Genomic DNA, 15,276 nt, shown 5'->3' with positions numbered 1-15,276 from the left:
ATAGACTGAGCCCCGATTACGGTAATTTTTAACGTCTCCAATCCAGACGCGCTTCAACGATTCTGCGATACGATTGGTCAAAACACAAAAAAAAACAGCGTACGTCAGCTGTTCAATAAAATGTTTCAATATCAACGGATCTGAAAAACATTTTGTCATTAAAATTGTTTAAAATCCTAACCAATGGCTGTATAGCATAATGCCTTTGCCTTTTCCTACAAAAGGAAAGAGTAAAAAAAAATATTGTCAGTCAAATTTTCTGTCATCTTCGTTGCTTTTGCATACATTTTTTCACAATATTTTCCGTGTTTCTGGAAAAAAGAAGAGATTTCCTTGGTTGATTATTAGCAATGCTCTTGTGTGTTCTTAAAAGTAGCACTGCTGCTTGTGATTAGCTTGTACAATTTTGGTTTTTGTTGTTATTTTGTGCACCAATGGTGATAACATTTCTGCTGATATTGCAATGTCGTTTTATCTTTCTGAGAGTGTTTAGTGACACCTTAAAAACTATTTTGATTTGAGCAAATACATTACACTGCGAGATTTAAGGTAAGTACATTGTTTTGATCATTGAAACTAGTTTTCTATGACCTTGAAGAGATATTGTTAGCTCTAGGAATGATCAGTACTAAAACGGTACCAATGGGCCGACCGACTTCACAAACCCAAGATTTTGAGATTTTTTTTATTCTTTCGGTGCCTAGTAGAAAATCCATAATGTTGTACAGGTTACTTTTTTAAATATAGTATAACACAGTCCAATGATACCTTAATGTGCAAATGTGCCTATTTTATAAACATCTGTGACTGTTTAAAGATTCAGTACCAATTACTTCAATAGGCACGTTATTTTACTATGATAATATTGAAATTGTTATTTGAAAACAACACATTTTACACTCTAAATTAATTGTTATATATTTTTTTCAATATAATTATCATAATTCACATTATGTAGAACTGTAATTTATGGATAAGGTTTATTTGTGATCTACTACGTAATGTAGTTAAATTAAGATATAAAAAATATTTAAAAAAATAAAAATGTACATTTCGATTTCGTGCAGCCTATCATAATTGAATTCTTAATAACGATGGTTGCTTGACCTTCATATACTTGTTTACTAAGCTGAGTCGCAGACCACTGTAGACATGATAGTGGCAAAATAACATTATTCAAAGTTATAAAAAAATCAACAGAAATACAATGAAATATTATGTAATTTTCAGATTTACGTAAAGGTGCTCAATATAAAATCAATATTCATCATTATCATATTAAAATTTATTGTGTCACACTTCACATAATTTTGTTGTTGAGAGTTAGGCTATTTCTTATTTAGAATATCTTCAAATTCAAAACAATCTACCAATAAATATTTGCATTCTAGATTGTAGATACAGTATGACCCTAATAGAGGGGATCGGGGATGAAGTGATCCAGTTCGTGGGCGTGTTGCTGGTGGCAACGGTGGCCACGCTGGCCTGGTTGTCCACCAACGCTCGGCCCGGCCGGTACCGAACTGTGGTCGTAATGCGACCCAGGCCACATCATCCTGTCACAGTTAGCTTCCGAACCAGTAAGTCTGTTTATGGTTTCCAGTTTAAATGCAATTGTTTTGCTACTATACCCTTTTTTTACTTTTTTGAAAGACTTTTTGTTTATTTGCTCTACTGTATGCCATCAATCTGTTTTGGATCAATAAAAACATGAATCCAAAGGCACAACATCAGTCTGATTTGTCGAAAAGGAAAATAATGACAATCTAATGTTTTTTTGACCATCCATGTCCATATTCCTGGCTTACTGGTTGCTTTTGTCATCATTTCATCATAATATTCAATATGTAAACAAATGAATGGTAAACAATGTTGTTCATTGCAGGGGCTAGCTTCATGATCGCTAACACTCCGGTTAGCATTTCTCAACAAGCCTCGACAGCAGAAACTATTGGTAATTAAATAAATAGCGTCTTTTTCAATCAAAAACTGATACATGGTATTTTTATGTAGTTGTTGCAATGAGGGTTTCCTTGATTGCGCTCACAAGTTAGCGCCATTGTCGAGTTAGGCCCTGTCACAACTCGCCAATAGCGCCCTCTGATGAGCGGAATAGGAAATGCAGAATTTGAGCATGCTTTTAGATATATTAGCTATTGTTCATTTTAAACCACTTTGTCATTTTTAACACTTACCAGTGACCCCGGGGGCGATCGAGGACTCTAGAGACGCTTCTCGGGTGATACCTCTGCAAGAGATGGACAGCATCATTGATGCAGACATGGCCATGATGAACAATAACCGCTTGCACTTCTATAGGAGACTGGATGGTCAGTAAAACACATAATATTTCCTTAGATTAAAATTCCTATCAAGTCACCAGAAGCAATCTATTTTTCGCGTTTTTAAATTTAAGTTTAAGATGCAACTAAATTTTACCAACAACAATTTGAGTAACCAGTAATATTCTAATGCAACTGCTCTATTCTATTCATATTCTATTCTTTATTCTAGCTGCTCTCGTGAACTCGGGGAATGTGCCAGCTATAGCCGACTCGGCCAGCGAAGACAGCGAGACCCAAGAGGAGAGCGAGCCAGCCAGCAACGATCAGATCCGCGAGATGGACAGCATTGTCAACGCCATGGAAGCTGACGTCACTGCTCGTTGCGACTTCTTCACCCGCCCGAACGGTAGGATAATACTGACACTTGTCTAGCTATAGCTGACTGCGAGCGAAGACGACAAGACCCAAGAGGAGAGCGAGCCAGCCAGCAGCGATCAGATTCGCCAGATGGACAGCATTATCAATACCATGGAGGCTGACGTCACCGCTCGGTGTGACTTCTTCACCTTCCCGAACGGTAGGATAATACTGACACTTGTCTAGCTACAGTTGACACGGAGAGTAAGGACTACGAGACCAAGAGGAGAGCGAGCCAGCCAGCAACGATCAGATCCGCGAGATGGACAGCATTGTCAACGCCATGGAAGCTGACGTCACTGCTCGTTGCGACTTCTTCACCCGCCCGAACGGTAGGGACATACTGATTCTTGTTTATCTATAGGCTATAGCCTACAGCGAGACCCAAGAGGAGAGCGAGTCAGCCAGCAACGATCAGATCCGCGAGATGGACAGCATCGTCAACGCCATGGAGGCTGACGTCACCGCTCGGTGTGACTTCTTCACCCGCCCGAACGGTAGGATAATACTGACACTTGTCTAGATATAGCTGACACGGAGAGTGAAAACTACTAGACCCAAGAGGAGGGCGAGCCAGCCAGCAACGATCAGATCCGCGAGATGGACAGCATCGTCAACGCCATGGAGGCTGACGTCACCGCTCGTTGTGACTTCTTTACCCGCCCGAACGGTAGGATAATACTGACACTTGTCTGGCTAATAGTTAACACGGAGAGTGAGGACTACGAGACCTAAGAGGAGAGTGCATCAGCTAGTTGATCCGGTTCGAAGGACCAACGAAATGTAACTTATGGAGGATAATGATGAGGGATGGGTTTACTTCAAAGAGTGTTAAATAAATAAAAACTGAACTGTTGTGTGTATTAGAAATACACTGATTAATTGCCTTTAAAAACACGACTTAGTATTAATGATTCTTCTTCTCGGTCTCGGTCCCTCACTGATGAGGATCGCGACCACAGATAGTGTTCCTCCACAGACTGCGGTCATAAGCTGTGTGGACCGCACGATGCAAACTCCCGCCCACCGTCTTCCTCACCGCGTCCGACCATCTCGTCGGTGCCCTGCCCCGAGCGCGTCTGCCTTCCATTTGTCCCAAGATAATTTGTTTCTCCAGACAATGCCTTGGAGACCGCATAATGTGTCCAAAGAAACAGAGGGTACGCTTTAGGCATATAGTGGAGAGCCGCGTGGTGATGTTCAGCTCTTTTAATATGGACTCGTTGGTTCGCATGGCAGTCCAGGGTATGCGGAGTACCACACTCAAACGCATATATCGATCTTACTGCTATCGCGGCTTCCAGGCTCCAAGACTCGGCACCGTATTGAAAAAGTGTATAAAAAAAATTTGAATATGTACGATAGCTCGTACAATCATGATTCAACCACTCTCCACTTTTTCTATGACTAGCTCTCTTAACGTATCATTAAATAAAAGCATACAATCAATTCAAGTTTTTATTTTGCTGTTCCAGAAAGTAACCCTGCCGTAACAGGTGGTGCCAAATCTGATAAAGGTGATAACGCCTCGTCGACCGCGTCCAATGGAAACCCCGGAGAAGCTGGTAACAATGGAAATGAGAGCCAAAACGCAGGCGCCGACGCTTTGAAGAAGATTGAATTGGAGAAGAATATGATTATAATTAAATTGAAATACCTTAACGACACGATCAAAGAAGTTAAGGGCAGTTTGGATGAGCTGCTTAAGGATTTTAAATTGTAAGTTTTGTCAGCGAGTTTCACATGCATGTTAAGTACCCGATTTCGCGACACAACACAACATAATACTTAATAGTCACAACAGGATCTTCTACAAACACATTTAAAGAAATAGCGAGTCACTACTTCTTCTTCTGCCTCGCCTTATCCCGTTACGTTGGGTCGGCTTTCCCAAACATTTATTTATTTATTATTTATTTATTGACAAAAATCTACCAACAATACATCTTTACATAAACAAGTAATGCATTCGCCGCCATTTGATTCTATCTTGAACGTCTTGTTTATGGAGTCCCATGTCATAGCGAGTCACTACTAGAGATGGGTTTGTAGCCAGCTAGTTTGGATAATAACTGATTATTATCTATTAATAGTTTACTAAGGTACCTGCATGCCAAATTTCAAGCGTCTAACTTAAGCGGTTTAGATTTTTCATACAAATGTTTTTTCCCGCTAACTCCCGTTCCCGTGGGAATTTTGCAATATCCTCTTGTAACTAAGCTTTGACTTTACTAAGGTACCTGCATGCCAAATTTCAAGCGTCTATCTTACGTGGTTTAGATTTTTTCATACAAATGTTTTTTTCCCGCTAACTCCCGTTCCCGTGGGAATTTTGCAATATCCTCCTGTAACTAAGCTTTAAGTTTACTAAGGTACCTGCATGCCAAATTTCAAGCGTCTAACTTAAGCGGTTTAGATTTTTCATACAAAAGGATTTTCCCGCTAATTCCCGTGCCCGTGGGAATTTCGGGTATTCCTTTCTTAATGCACCTCTACGGTACCTAAGCTACGTCCCTTCCAAATTTCAAGTGCTAAATTTGTAAACTATGAAGGGATATGTTTAATCATTAGTATAACATTAATAGCAGGGTTACCATCTGAAATCGGCTATTATTGGCTATTAATGGCTAATAACTGCTTTTAATCCGTTACTAGCCAATTGCTATTAATCGGATTATTAGCACTTACCCATCTCTAGTCACTACTAGCATGTGAATAAAATGCTTATTCCTGCTTACAGCTTTAACCTTATTTGTATCCTTACAACGTGCCACTTCTTCTATTACGTAGGTCCCTTTCATTTTACTTTCGGTACAGTTGTTAATTTTTACGATGCGGCTCACGTACGAGCCTAGTGACAATCTATTGCCATACGCCAGCCGCACATATTTAAAATGCGTAATGGGTAATTAATATCACTGCAGCGAGTACTAAATCGTCATCATTTCAGCCATAAGACGTCCACTGCTGAACATAGGCCTCCCCCAATGATTTCCACAAAGGCCGGTTGGTAGCGGCCTGCATTCAGCGCCTTCCGGTTATCTTGAGGTCGTCATTAAAAAACTCATTAAAAATTAAAACTCATTCATTTCTGTAAATAGGCTTAAAAAAAACACTTTTACACGTCCCAGTATTAACCCTACCACTGCTTCAGGACAATAAATGGGCCAGTGCTGAGAAGAAGCAGCGCAAGAAACTCAGTCACTATTGTCAGTCTCTTTTTCAAAGGTTTACATGCTTTAAAATGTACAAAGTTATATATATTTATGCGAGCTAAGCAGTAACGTATCCCAAACATTTTTATCTTTTAAATAATCATCGACTTTATAGTAGCCCTTTTTCATTAAGGTACTTTTAATATGTGCTTTGAATTTATGAATGGGTAGTTCGACAACAGTTTGTGGTAATTTATTAAAGGATCTTGGTCAACCTTGTGAACAAATGCTATTCTACAGTGCTACTTTTGTTACTATGAATGAAAATAAAATGTGACGTTCCTAGGCGTCACTTCTCAACCGAGCTACGGGCGGAGAGCCGCGTGCGGCTGATCTTCAACGGGCGCGTGCTGACAGACGACGCGGCCACGCTGCGCGCCTGCGGCCTGCAGGACCGCGCCGTCGTGCACTGCCTCGTGCACCCCAAGCGAGCCGCTGCCCCGGTGTGTACAGTAGGACATTTATACACAGGGTATTTGCTGCAGACGTACAGTTTCAAATAACGCCTGCTGCTGCCACAATGCGCGGCTTTGGCCTGCGGGACCGTGGCTTAGTGCACCCCAAGCGTGCCGCCGCCCCGGTGTGTGTATAGTAGGGACTTGATACACGATGTACTCGTATACTGTCGCTCGTGACACCTCTGTGGCCCTGGTGCATACAGTTACAGGTGAGAAACGGGGCGCCCTGTGCCCCGGAGCGTACAACAATAACAGAGTTGCAAACGACGGCGCCTGTTGCGGCCACGATGCGCGCCTGCGGCTCGCGGGACCGTGCCTTAGTACACCCCAAGCGTGGCGCAGACCCGGTGTGTATAGTGGGGACTTGATACATGGTGTATACAGTCGCTCGTGACACACAGTCCTAGTGCGTGACAAACGGGGCGCCAGCTGCGAATCATGCGGCCCCGGTTATCTCTAAGCCGTCACTTCTCAACTGATCTACGAGCGTAGAACACACAATAACAATCACGAAGTCTTTGCTTTTTTATCCTTTCTCCAAAATTGAAACTAGCAGAATCCCCTTGACCATTATCCATTAGCACCCGTATACAAGTGACATCGGTTATCATTTTCCAGCGGGTAGACGACGACAATGCAACTCCGGGAGTTGAAGCGACTACAGGAGGCGGGGGCGAGGGGGCGGCGCCCGAGCGCTCCTGGGACCTGGAGAACATACTAATGACACTCGTCTCCATCGCACTCACCGTCGTCTGGTTCTTCAGGTAATAGAAATAGGTCTGGAAGATGGTTGGTAGAGGCGAGAATCCTACTTACTAACGCAGACTAACAAAAAAGTATTGCCGCGACGTTTAAGGCTAAGAACTCACGGCGCGATTTTCACCCGCGCCCGCGGCGGTTGTGGAATTGCGGTTTTATTTCAAAACTCACGGGAGCGGTTATTTGCGCGGGACCCGATTACAACCGCGCCCGCTGCGGGCGAAAACCGCGTTGTGAGTTGTGCATTAGTTTTTACATAAGTATCTGCATTCTACAGAACCTGCGGGCCCGCAACCGCCGCGGGCGCGGATGAAAATCGCGCCATGAGTTCTTAGCCTAAAGCTCTTTCAAATTAAGGTTCGGTCAATCCAACTCGTGCCCTATGTAGGCGATGGCGATCAGATGTCGTGTAGGAATTTGTAGCGATGAGTTCACATCAACGCGTCGATCTATGTACGCGCAGTGATCGCCAGCGCCGTCGCGAGTTGCACGCGTTGGTTTGGCCGAAGCTTCAGACATTTTCAGCTGGACATCAGTCTTGCGTTTATAAGACCGCACACGACGCACACTTATCGTGTGCGGTCCTGCAAATGCAAACGCATGACAGACGTCCTTCTAAAACGTGTAATTTAAAAGAGCCCTTTAGGTGCCTTTATGAGACGCGGGCCGCGTTTCATCTTGGTCTCGTACGATTGTCCCTCGTTAATGTAAATATACCTTTAAAAATTCCCTTTTTGATAGTGACGAGTTTTTCTAATTGGCTGTCTAATATCTGAGATTCAAAATTAATAAAGTTAACCCTTATTAGGCTATGCACCAAGTGGACACAGCAGTGTCTTACGTCACGGGCACCATATTTTTATTGCTAATGTCTTAGCATAGACAAGCGAAAAGTCGTGAGTTCGAATCCCACCTAAATCAGGCGATACTTTCGAAAAATCACGTTCATGTATGTTTATCTCGCAGCTTACGGCCAGAGATCATGATTCCATTGCGCCGCTATCACCCAACGTTCTAGGCGTACGAGTGAATGCGGCGGCGATATCGCTCCAGCGCGCGGTAATAGATGTGCGAATATCTTTATTGTTACAAAAGGTCTACTCTGTCACGCAAGTTTCGTATTTGCACCTCTGTCGGTCTCTCTTGTTCATAACAGTAAATAGATGTGTGAGAGAGTACGAATAGGCTGTAAACACGAACATTTTGTCACGGAATAGCCCCGCAAACTAGGGAAAAACGTAACCCGATTACTAATAAGGATTACGATTAGAGTATGCACGTTTTACATGTGTTGCGGTTATAGTACAATCACGACTACAGATTAACGAAATAAATCTAAAAGTAGTCACATTCGTCAGTCGATAGCTTTTAAATCGTACGTAATCCTAATTAATTAATTGATTACTTTTTCCGAGTGATAGATGCAATATTTTAAAAACATACATTCATTCACTCCTGGTCTGATCAGGTCCATTATGTGTCGCTTAAATTTATTTTTATTTCATTTCCTTGGACATCATACGAGTATTTTGAAATTCTGTACTTCTCTCAAGTTTCCTTTAGTAAGCAGCTAGATAATTGAATAATTTGTGGAATGGAAATTATACCGATTAGACCCCTCGCGCTGTTTTATTTCCAAATAGCATGAATTATGTATTACTTAATGTTTTTTAATAATATAGTTAAACGTCACTTTTAGACAAAGTAACTTCAATGGATCGAAACCGTGCAGACCGCGTAAAACTTGAGATGTAAAACGTAATTCAAAACATTCCCTAGAATTTATTACTATCCAAAATCTTCAAGTCGGCAGGTTAGGTCGGTCAAATTGCTGGAAAAATATGGCAAACCCAGACATGACATGTGACATTCCCTGTTCCTTTTAGTTTTCCCAATTTTTTTCAGTGTATTGAATCGTGGTTTTATCTGTTGCATGGTACCCCTGACATCTGTCGCTGGCTATGGCATATTTCCTGCGTGTTTTAATTTTGTTTTTTATAGCTGTTGACAATTTCACATGATGTAGGACTACTGTGTGATTTTCACTAATACCAGAGTAAATACAAATGAGTAGGTCATCTTCATAGAAACGCCCGAGCGCGGTTTGTATGTGAGCGCGCCAATACGTATGCGGCGCGCACGCACACACTGACAAAATTTAGCGTGGATTAGCGGTGAGGTGCGCTGAATTTTGTCAGTGTGTGTGCGCGCCGCATACGTATTGGCGCGCGCTCACATACAAACCGCGCTCGGTGCGTTTCTATGAAGATGACCTACTCATTAAGGTGCAGTCCTGTTGTCCCCCCTGCTTGGCCCCCCTAGGGGAGCCAACAGGATTTCGAAATCCTGTTGTCCCCCCTGGCTAGGGGAGACAACAGGACTAGATTTTTAATCAATGATTTGAGGACTGTTGTCCCCCCTGGCAAAAATTATTTAAAAGCCATAAAATTTTATAACATTTAAGAAGGACTGGAGTACCTGAATGAATGGCAAATCGCCAAACTGAATACCTAAACGTATGTCAAATAATATTAACATTTGGATAACGAAAAAAATATAAGTTCTTGGTACCGGTACTATTTCAGACTATTTCAAAATCTGCTTTACTTGCTTTTGACAAAATCGTTATGAATTATCCCTACTAAATAATATTATAAATGCGAAAGTAACTTTATCTTTTTTTATAAATAAATATAAACATATAGCGGACAAAGCCGTAGGCAAAAGCTGAGTACCTCTATTATGCTATTCTCATGTATAAAAAATATTATCTAGGTACTGTAAAGTTTATCAAGTGTAAGTAAAAATCCGTTCAAACTCACAAAGTTCCGCATTTACTTACAACATTAGTAGGTAGGATGCTAAAACTGAATAATTTTAAATCTATACTTAATATTATAAAGCTGAAGAGTTTGTTTGTTTACTTGAACGCGCTAATCTCAGGAACTATCGGTACGATTTGAAAAATTCTTTCAGTGTTAGATAGCCCATTTATTGAGGAAGGCTATAGGCTATATACTATCACGCTACGAGTAAGTAATAGGTGCAGAGCAAAAATGAAAAATGTTGCGAAAATGGGTTTTCATGCATACGAAGTCGCGGGCACAGCTAGTTAATCATAATATTCAACAAATTACTTGCTCAGTGACAGTGATTCAACTAGCAGCCGCCCGCGATTTCGTCATATTATTTTCAATCCTTTAATAAATAAATTCCGTTCTTAGTGGATGTCTACACCCTATAAGGAAACCTACCTGCCAAATTTCAAGTTTGTAAGTGTTAGTTAATACCGGCCGGCACCAATACCTATCAAAATTGTAATTATTACCTTGACAAACGTTTAGGTATTCAGTTTGGCAATTTGGCATTCAGTCAAATACTTCAGTTTTTCATAAATTATGCTATAAAAATTTATGGCTTTTAAATAATTTTTGCCAGGGGGGACAACAGTCCTCAAATCATTGATTAAAAATCTAGTCCTGTTGTCTCCCCTAGCCAGGGGGGACAACAGGATTTCGAAATCCTGTTGGCTCCCCTAGGGGGGCCAAGTTGGGGGGACAACAGGACTGCACCCTCATTAATTTGTATTTACTCTGCTAATACACACAACAGCACATTAGTCGTAACATGTTAACATTTGAAATCGCCCTTATATCCGACGAATAAGAGCTAATGCTAGTGCAACAGTTACGCTTAATGTGCCGTCGGTGTACATTGACCACCCATTGTGTATCTTTCTGACAGTCTGGATGATTTTTAGGTCGCAAAATTGTAAGGTTTTGGTTGATTCCCATGTAATACAGGATAGGGCACAAATTGGCTTGCGCAAATCTATCCAAGAAAAAAATCTTGAGAATCAAGGAATATGGGGTAGAGACTGACAGCAAAGATGTACAATAGCTTTGAATGGTTCCCGCCGATATGCAAAGCATTTTCGTGACGATTTGAATAAATGTGTGGGCGTCCTTTTGGCACACAACTAAATGTTAATTAAGTTGTTTGTGTCAAACTAAGTAGTAGTTTATTTCTCCAGGGCGCAGCTTAAAGTACGAAAGAAAGTTTTTTGACATTACATAAAAGGTGTGGGATATGAATTTCGATTGAAGATTGGTAATCTATTAATTTGTTTTGTTATAATTTTAGTTGTGAAAATGAGTGCTTTTGCATAAAGAATAAACTTCTTTCGTACTATAACTGCTTCCTTGATTCTCCCAGAATACCACTAGATTAAGCTCAGATTACGTGCATCGAGAATGTCAAATACTCAAAATAATAAAAAACATAAATGATGAAAATAATAATTATAAGCCATTGCTCGTTAAATCTATTCTAATTCCGCATTTCCACATGCATGTAGTCTTGAGTCTTGATCCCAATGTCAAAATTTATTCCCTCACTTGTAAACGTTTAATCGCAGAAATATTATGTGCTTGTTCGATTACTCTGTCAATCTTATCACCTTGTAATAAGGTCTAAACGGTTGTCAAACGTGTACCAATGCTGATCACAGATCGGATTGGATAGGGTTAGCTGATCAACTTTCATGAAGTACTGAAAATTATTGAAGGAAAAATCAGATGTAGTAGTCTATCAACTAAATCAATACCTACCTTTACTTACATACTCGAAGTGTAATTAAAAACAAAAATTACAAGTCTATATAATATATTAATTATTATCTAGCACATTATAATAGGCTATGTTAGTTGAAAGGCTGATACAAAATGGTCATAAACATTTTTATTTAGTCAAAGAAAAGTTATCATTAAACAGTCGTTGTAATTGTATTGGAAAACTGTTGTTGTAGTGTAGAGCTCTATTTGTGTCATTAAATAAGTTATAGGTGTATTTTAAATAAAATATTCTCTTTCCAGATGCGAATATTCGAACATGTTCACAGCGAGCGCGAGCGTAGCGTTGTTCGGCCTAACAGTATTCTACAGCGTCGCAATATTCGGCCTCTACCTCTCAGACACATTCCACTTCGACCGGAGGCCTGCGCCGGCGCAGCCTATACCTACCAACTAAGTTTCAACCTAAACCCTAAGTCATAACGTACATTATCGCGAAATACAGGCGTGCTTGCGTAATTATTTGAGATTCCCCTAGATTCTAACGTATGTGCATAAACAGGGTGCGTTTTTAAAATAGCGATCAGTACAGCCCGTATCATGAGAACTTCACCGAATGATTTTCAACTTAACAATGTTATCGTATGTAACGTTACAATTGTTAGAATTTCCTTTCTTCTGTTCTCATCATATAGTTTAGATGTTCTTTTTACTATACTAGTCCGTGTGCTGTATTCTATTTCGATATGACCCAATTGAAGATCTGCCGCGCAACAAAACATAGATGTTAGCATTATAAAGTGGAATAAGTGATCCGTTTTGAATAAAGGAATTTGATTATTAACATTTACTAAGCTAATTTATAAAAATCATTAATCAATTATTGAATGTTAGTATTTGACAGAAATTACATAATAGAAAGTTAAGCAGTGAAATTGGATGTATGTACTTAGTGGGGATAAATTTTTCAAGTATGCTGTGATTTATTAATTGGTTTTGTAAGTAATTTTTAGAATTGTTTAACAAATTACTATGTTGTCTATGTTGAACATGACAGCAATGCAAAGTTGCTGTTGGCTTTTCGTGTTTAGTTAAGTACATTTTTATATTTATAGAAAATCTTGCTTATTATTGTATATTTTTAACTAGTAGCTTGCACAAACGAAAAATTGCGAGACAATTCATAGTTAGCCGTCCAAATTTTCCAGATGTATTTTTTTATTTATCTAACTTCTAATGATCATATTCCCTTCGGTGTAATTAAAACATTATAATATAATTGGTCTTCGCAAGTTGTAAATAGTATCATAGGTATTTATGTATAAAATATATTTTGTATTTATTTAGAAATAAGTGCGATTTTAATCATGTAACATTTGAGTTATTTCTTAAAACACAATCACTTTCATTGCAGCAGTTTCTTATAAATTCTTTGATCTACTCATCTCACCTATCAAAAATTCATTGTGAATATATTTATGGTACCTAATAGTTTTCTATGCTAAAAGATATTATTGTTATTTACTTTTTAAGATTATAGAAATTTCAAATAAAAGAATACCTAATTGTACCTTGGTTTTAAACTTGAAGCTTCCCCCATCCAAGTTGGATGATCCAACGAATCCTTAACGAAAAAAATATGTAGACATGTCTATCCTGGAATAGCCATTATTGTGTTGGTAGGAGATCCCGCCCTGTATTTCCACCAACAACCGGTCCTTTTTTTTTTTTGCGTCGAAAATGTATTGAAATGCATACCCACCGGTCCGGGGATTCCGGTGGGTTATGTGGGGCTCTCCCTGCCAGAAGGGCAGGGCCTACCCACTAAAAACCTGACGGGTCCCTCGGGTGGCGCTTAGTGGAGTAGCACGTAAGGCGCCGTTAAGTCGTCCACGTGCGTACCCCCACGCTTTGGCCGCAGCCTCACTCAAACTGTCGCCCTTAGAATAGAAGGGCAACTCTCTCCGAAGACCAACAACCGGTCCTGCGCTACCCGCTGACCTTCACCAGAACGTCGGTTCACCTAGTGAAAGGCCTGCCCACACTACGTCTTCCGGCCCGTGTCGCCACTCGAGTCGTTCCTGCCTCAATGTCCATCAGCTGCGAACTATGTGCCCCGTCCAACGTTTGTTGAAAGTCTTACGTATTCTGGACAGATTTGTTTGTATTGTCCTGTTTCAAATATAGGTAGGCTTGATTTCTCTCGAACACGGTTCGAGATAGGGGTATGTAACGGGAAACTATGGAGGACATAATGAATTTTGTCACTACGAAGCCATCCTTACTTCCCTCCCTACTAATATTATATGCGAAAGTACACAACTGTCTGTGTTGCCTAAACCACTGAACCGAGTTTGATGGAATTTGGCATTGTGTATAGAGTCCGGAAAGGACATCTCAAGACTCCCAATATTGCTTAAAGTCGTCGTCAGGCAATGTGCCTATATGCTGCCTTGTGTGTGTGTGGTTAAGTTTAAGTAGGGATAGATAAATAAAAATTAAATATCGTTGTAACCGTCAAGTTTATTATGTAACCAAAAAAAAGCAGGGTTCGAAAATATCCGATATTTATTATAAATATCAAAATATCGGATATTTATGATATATATCTGATATATATCAACTTTGATATATATCAATTTTGTATGAAAGCCATACTATTATTTTATTGTATTATTCATGAATACTATTGCATAAGTGTTACATAAACATGTTTTTAATGTTTTTAAAACTTAAAATTAGACAAATAAAGCAAAAACATAAAATTTCTTTTAAATACGGCAAAATCAACTAAAAAAATAAAAATCTCATGTCAAAAAGTACAAATACAGTAACAAATTTTAAAAGTTGATATATATCATTAAAACCGGCTTGATATATATCGGATATATATCCGATATATATCAAGATATATATCCCTTGATATATATCCTCGAACCCTGAAAAAAAGTTAAAACACTTCATAAAAAACGTATCTAGCTTTCCGCCGATGATTACCTGCAAAACAAAGAAACAAATCATTGGTCTGTCGTTTTTTATCACATCTGCGGACGCAAAAAAAATATACGAACAGATTCGCATCTATTTGAATTTAGGCTACACCACTGGTGAAGCTTTTATAAAATGTATCTCACCGGATTGAGGCTTATTGAAAATAAGTAACAATATCCTCACCTAGATAAGATTTTACTATTTCCAACTTCATTTTCTCGTTAACATAAATTTTTAACAAGCAATCTAAAATGAATTTGGACAGTTCGTACTTGTTAAAAAGTTTAATTACCTGTTAAACACACGGAAAAATGCAGACGTTGATGAAGAACAGGCACGCAAATCTAGAAAACAAGAAAAGGTATATGAAAATGTGTAGGGTTTAGATAAATTAATAATAAAAAAGTGTGATGTTCAGCCATCCAAGGAAGTTTTAAATGCGTGGTAATCATGGTTTGCGCATTCATTATGCATTATATCATCATAAAATCGCGGCTAATCTAGGCACTAAAATACTATTTGTAAAAAAAATAATTACCTTTTCAAGTGTGGTGGTTTTAGTCAGTGGCTCAGGTTTCTG

General features: G+C 39.5%; 2 protein-coding genes across 3 annotated transcripts; both read left to right on the top strand.

Moving 5' to 3' along the window:
- The first annotated feature begins 219 nt into the window (after positions 1–219).
- On the top strand, positions 220–3,225 carry LOC135076710 (uncharacterized). The gene is made up of 6 exons (XM_063971131.1): positions 220–549; positions 1,392–1,580; positions 1,886–1,954; positions 2,199–2,330; positions 2,515–2,691; positions 3,074–3,225. The coding sequence occupies exons 2-6, from the start codon at positions 1,406–1,408 to the stop codon at positions 3,223–3,225; spliced, it is 705 nt and encodes a 234-aa protein (XP_063827201.1). The 5' UTR covers positions 220–549; positions 1,392–1,405.
- A 14-nt stretch (positions 3,226–3,239) lies between these two features.
- On the top strand, positions 3,240–13,275 carry LOC135076959 (transmembrane and ubiquitin-like domain-containing protein 2). 2 transcript variants are annotated; one of them, XM_063971486.1, is made up of 6 exons: positions 3,240–3,372; positions 4,178–4,421; positions 6,204–6,360; positions 6,994–7,139; positions 8,101–8,193; positions 12,009–12,092. In XM_063971486.1, exons 1-5 carry the CDS (start codon positions 3,303–3,305, stop codon positions 8,150–8,152), a joined length of 669 nt encoding a protein of 222 aa, XP_063827556.1. In that variant the 5' UTR covers positions 3,240–3,302; the 3' UTR covers positions 8,153–8,193; positions 12,009–12,092. The 2 variants fall into 2 exon arrangements, with proteins under 2 accessions (XP_063827556.1, XP_063827555.1); XM_063971485.1 differs by lacking the exon at positions 8,101–8,193 and having other exon boundaries at positions 3,241–3,372; positions 12,009–13,275.
- Positions 13,276–15,276: the final 2,001 nt, after the last annotated feature.

Source organism: Ostrinia nubilalis, chromosome 12, assembly GCF_963855985.1.
Source record: "Ostrinia nubilalis chromosome 12, ilOstNubi1.1, whole genome shotgun sequence".
Lineage (NCBI taxonomy): Eukaryota > Metazoa > Arthropoda > Insecta > Lepidoptera > Crambidae > Ostrinia > Ostrinia nubilalis.
The sequence above is the reverse complement of the archived record's forward strand: the minus strand, read 5'-3'. Positions and strand labels throughout refer to the sequence as shown.

Excerpts from the sequence above, each read along its gene's own strand:
- LOC135076710 (XM_063971131.1), top strand. The coding sequence starts at position 1,406 with ATGACCCTAATAGAGGGGATCGGGGATGAAGTGATCCAGTTCGTGGGC. Across the intron at positions 1,581-1,885 it reads CACAGTTAGCTTCCGAACCA|GGGCTAGCTTCATGATCGCT; the intron begins GTAAGTCTGTTT and ends TGTTCATTGCAG. Across the intron at positions 2,331-2,514 it reads CTTCTATAGGAGACTGGATG|CTGCTCTCGTGAACTCGGGG; the intron begins GTCAGTAAAACA and ends TCTTTATTCTAG.
- LOC135076959 (XM_063971485.1), top strand. The coding sequence starts at position 3,303 with ATGGACAGCATCGTCAACGCCATGGAGGCTGACGTCACCGCTCGTTGT. Across the intron at positions 3,373-4,177 it reads CTTCTTTACCCGCCCGAACG|AAAGTAACCCTGCCGTAACA; the intron begins GTAGGATAATAC and ends TTGCTGTTCCAG. Across the intron at positions 7,140-12,008 it reads ACCGTCGTCTGGTTCTTCAG|ATGCGAATATTCGAACATGT; the intron begins GTAATAGAAATA and ends TTCTCTTTCCAG.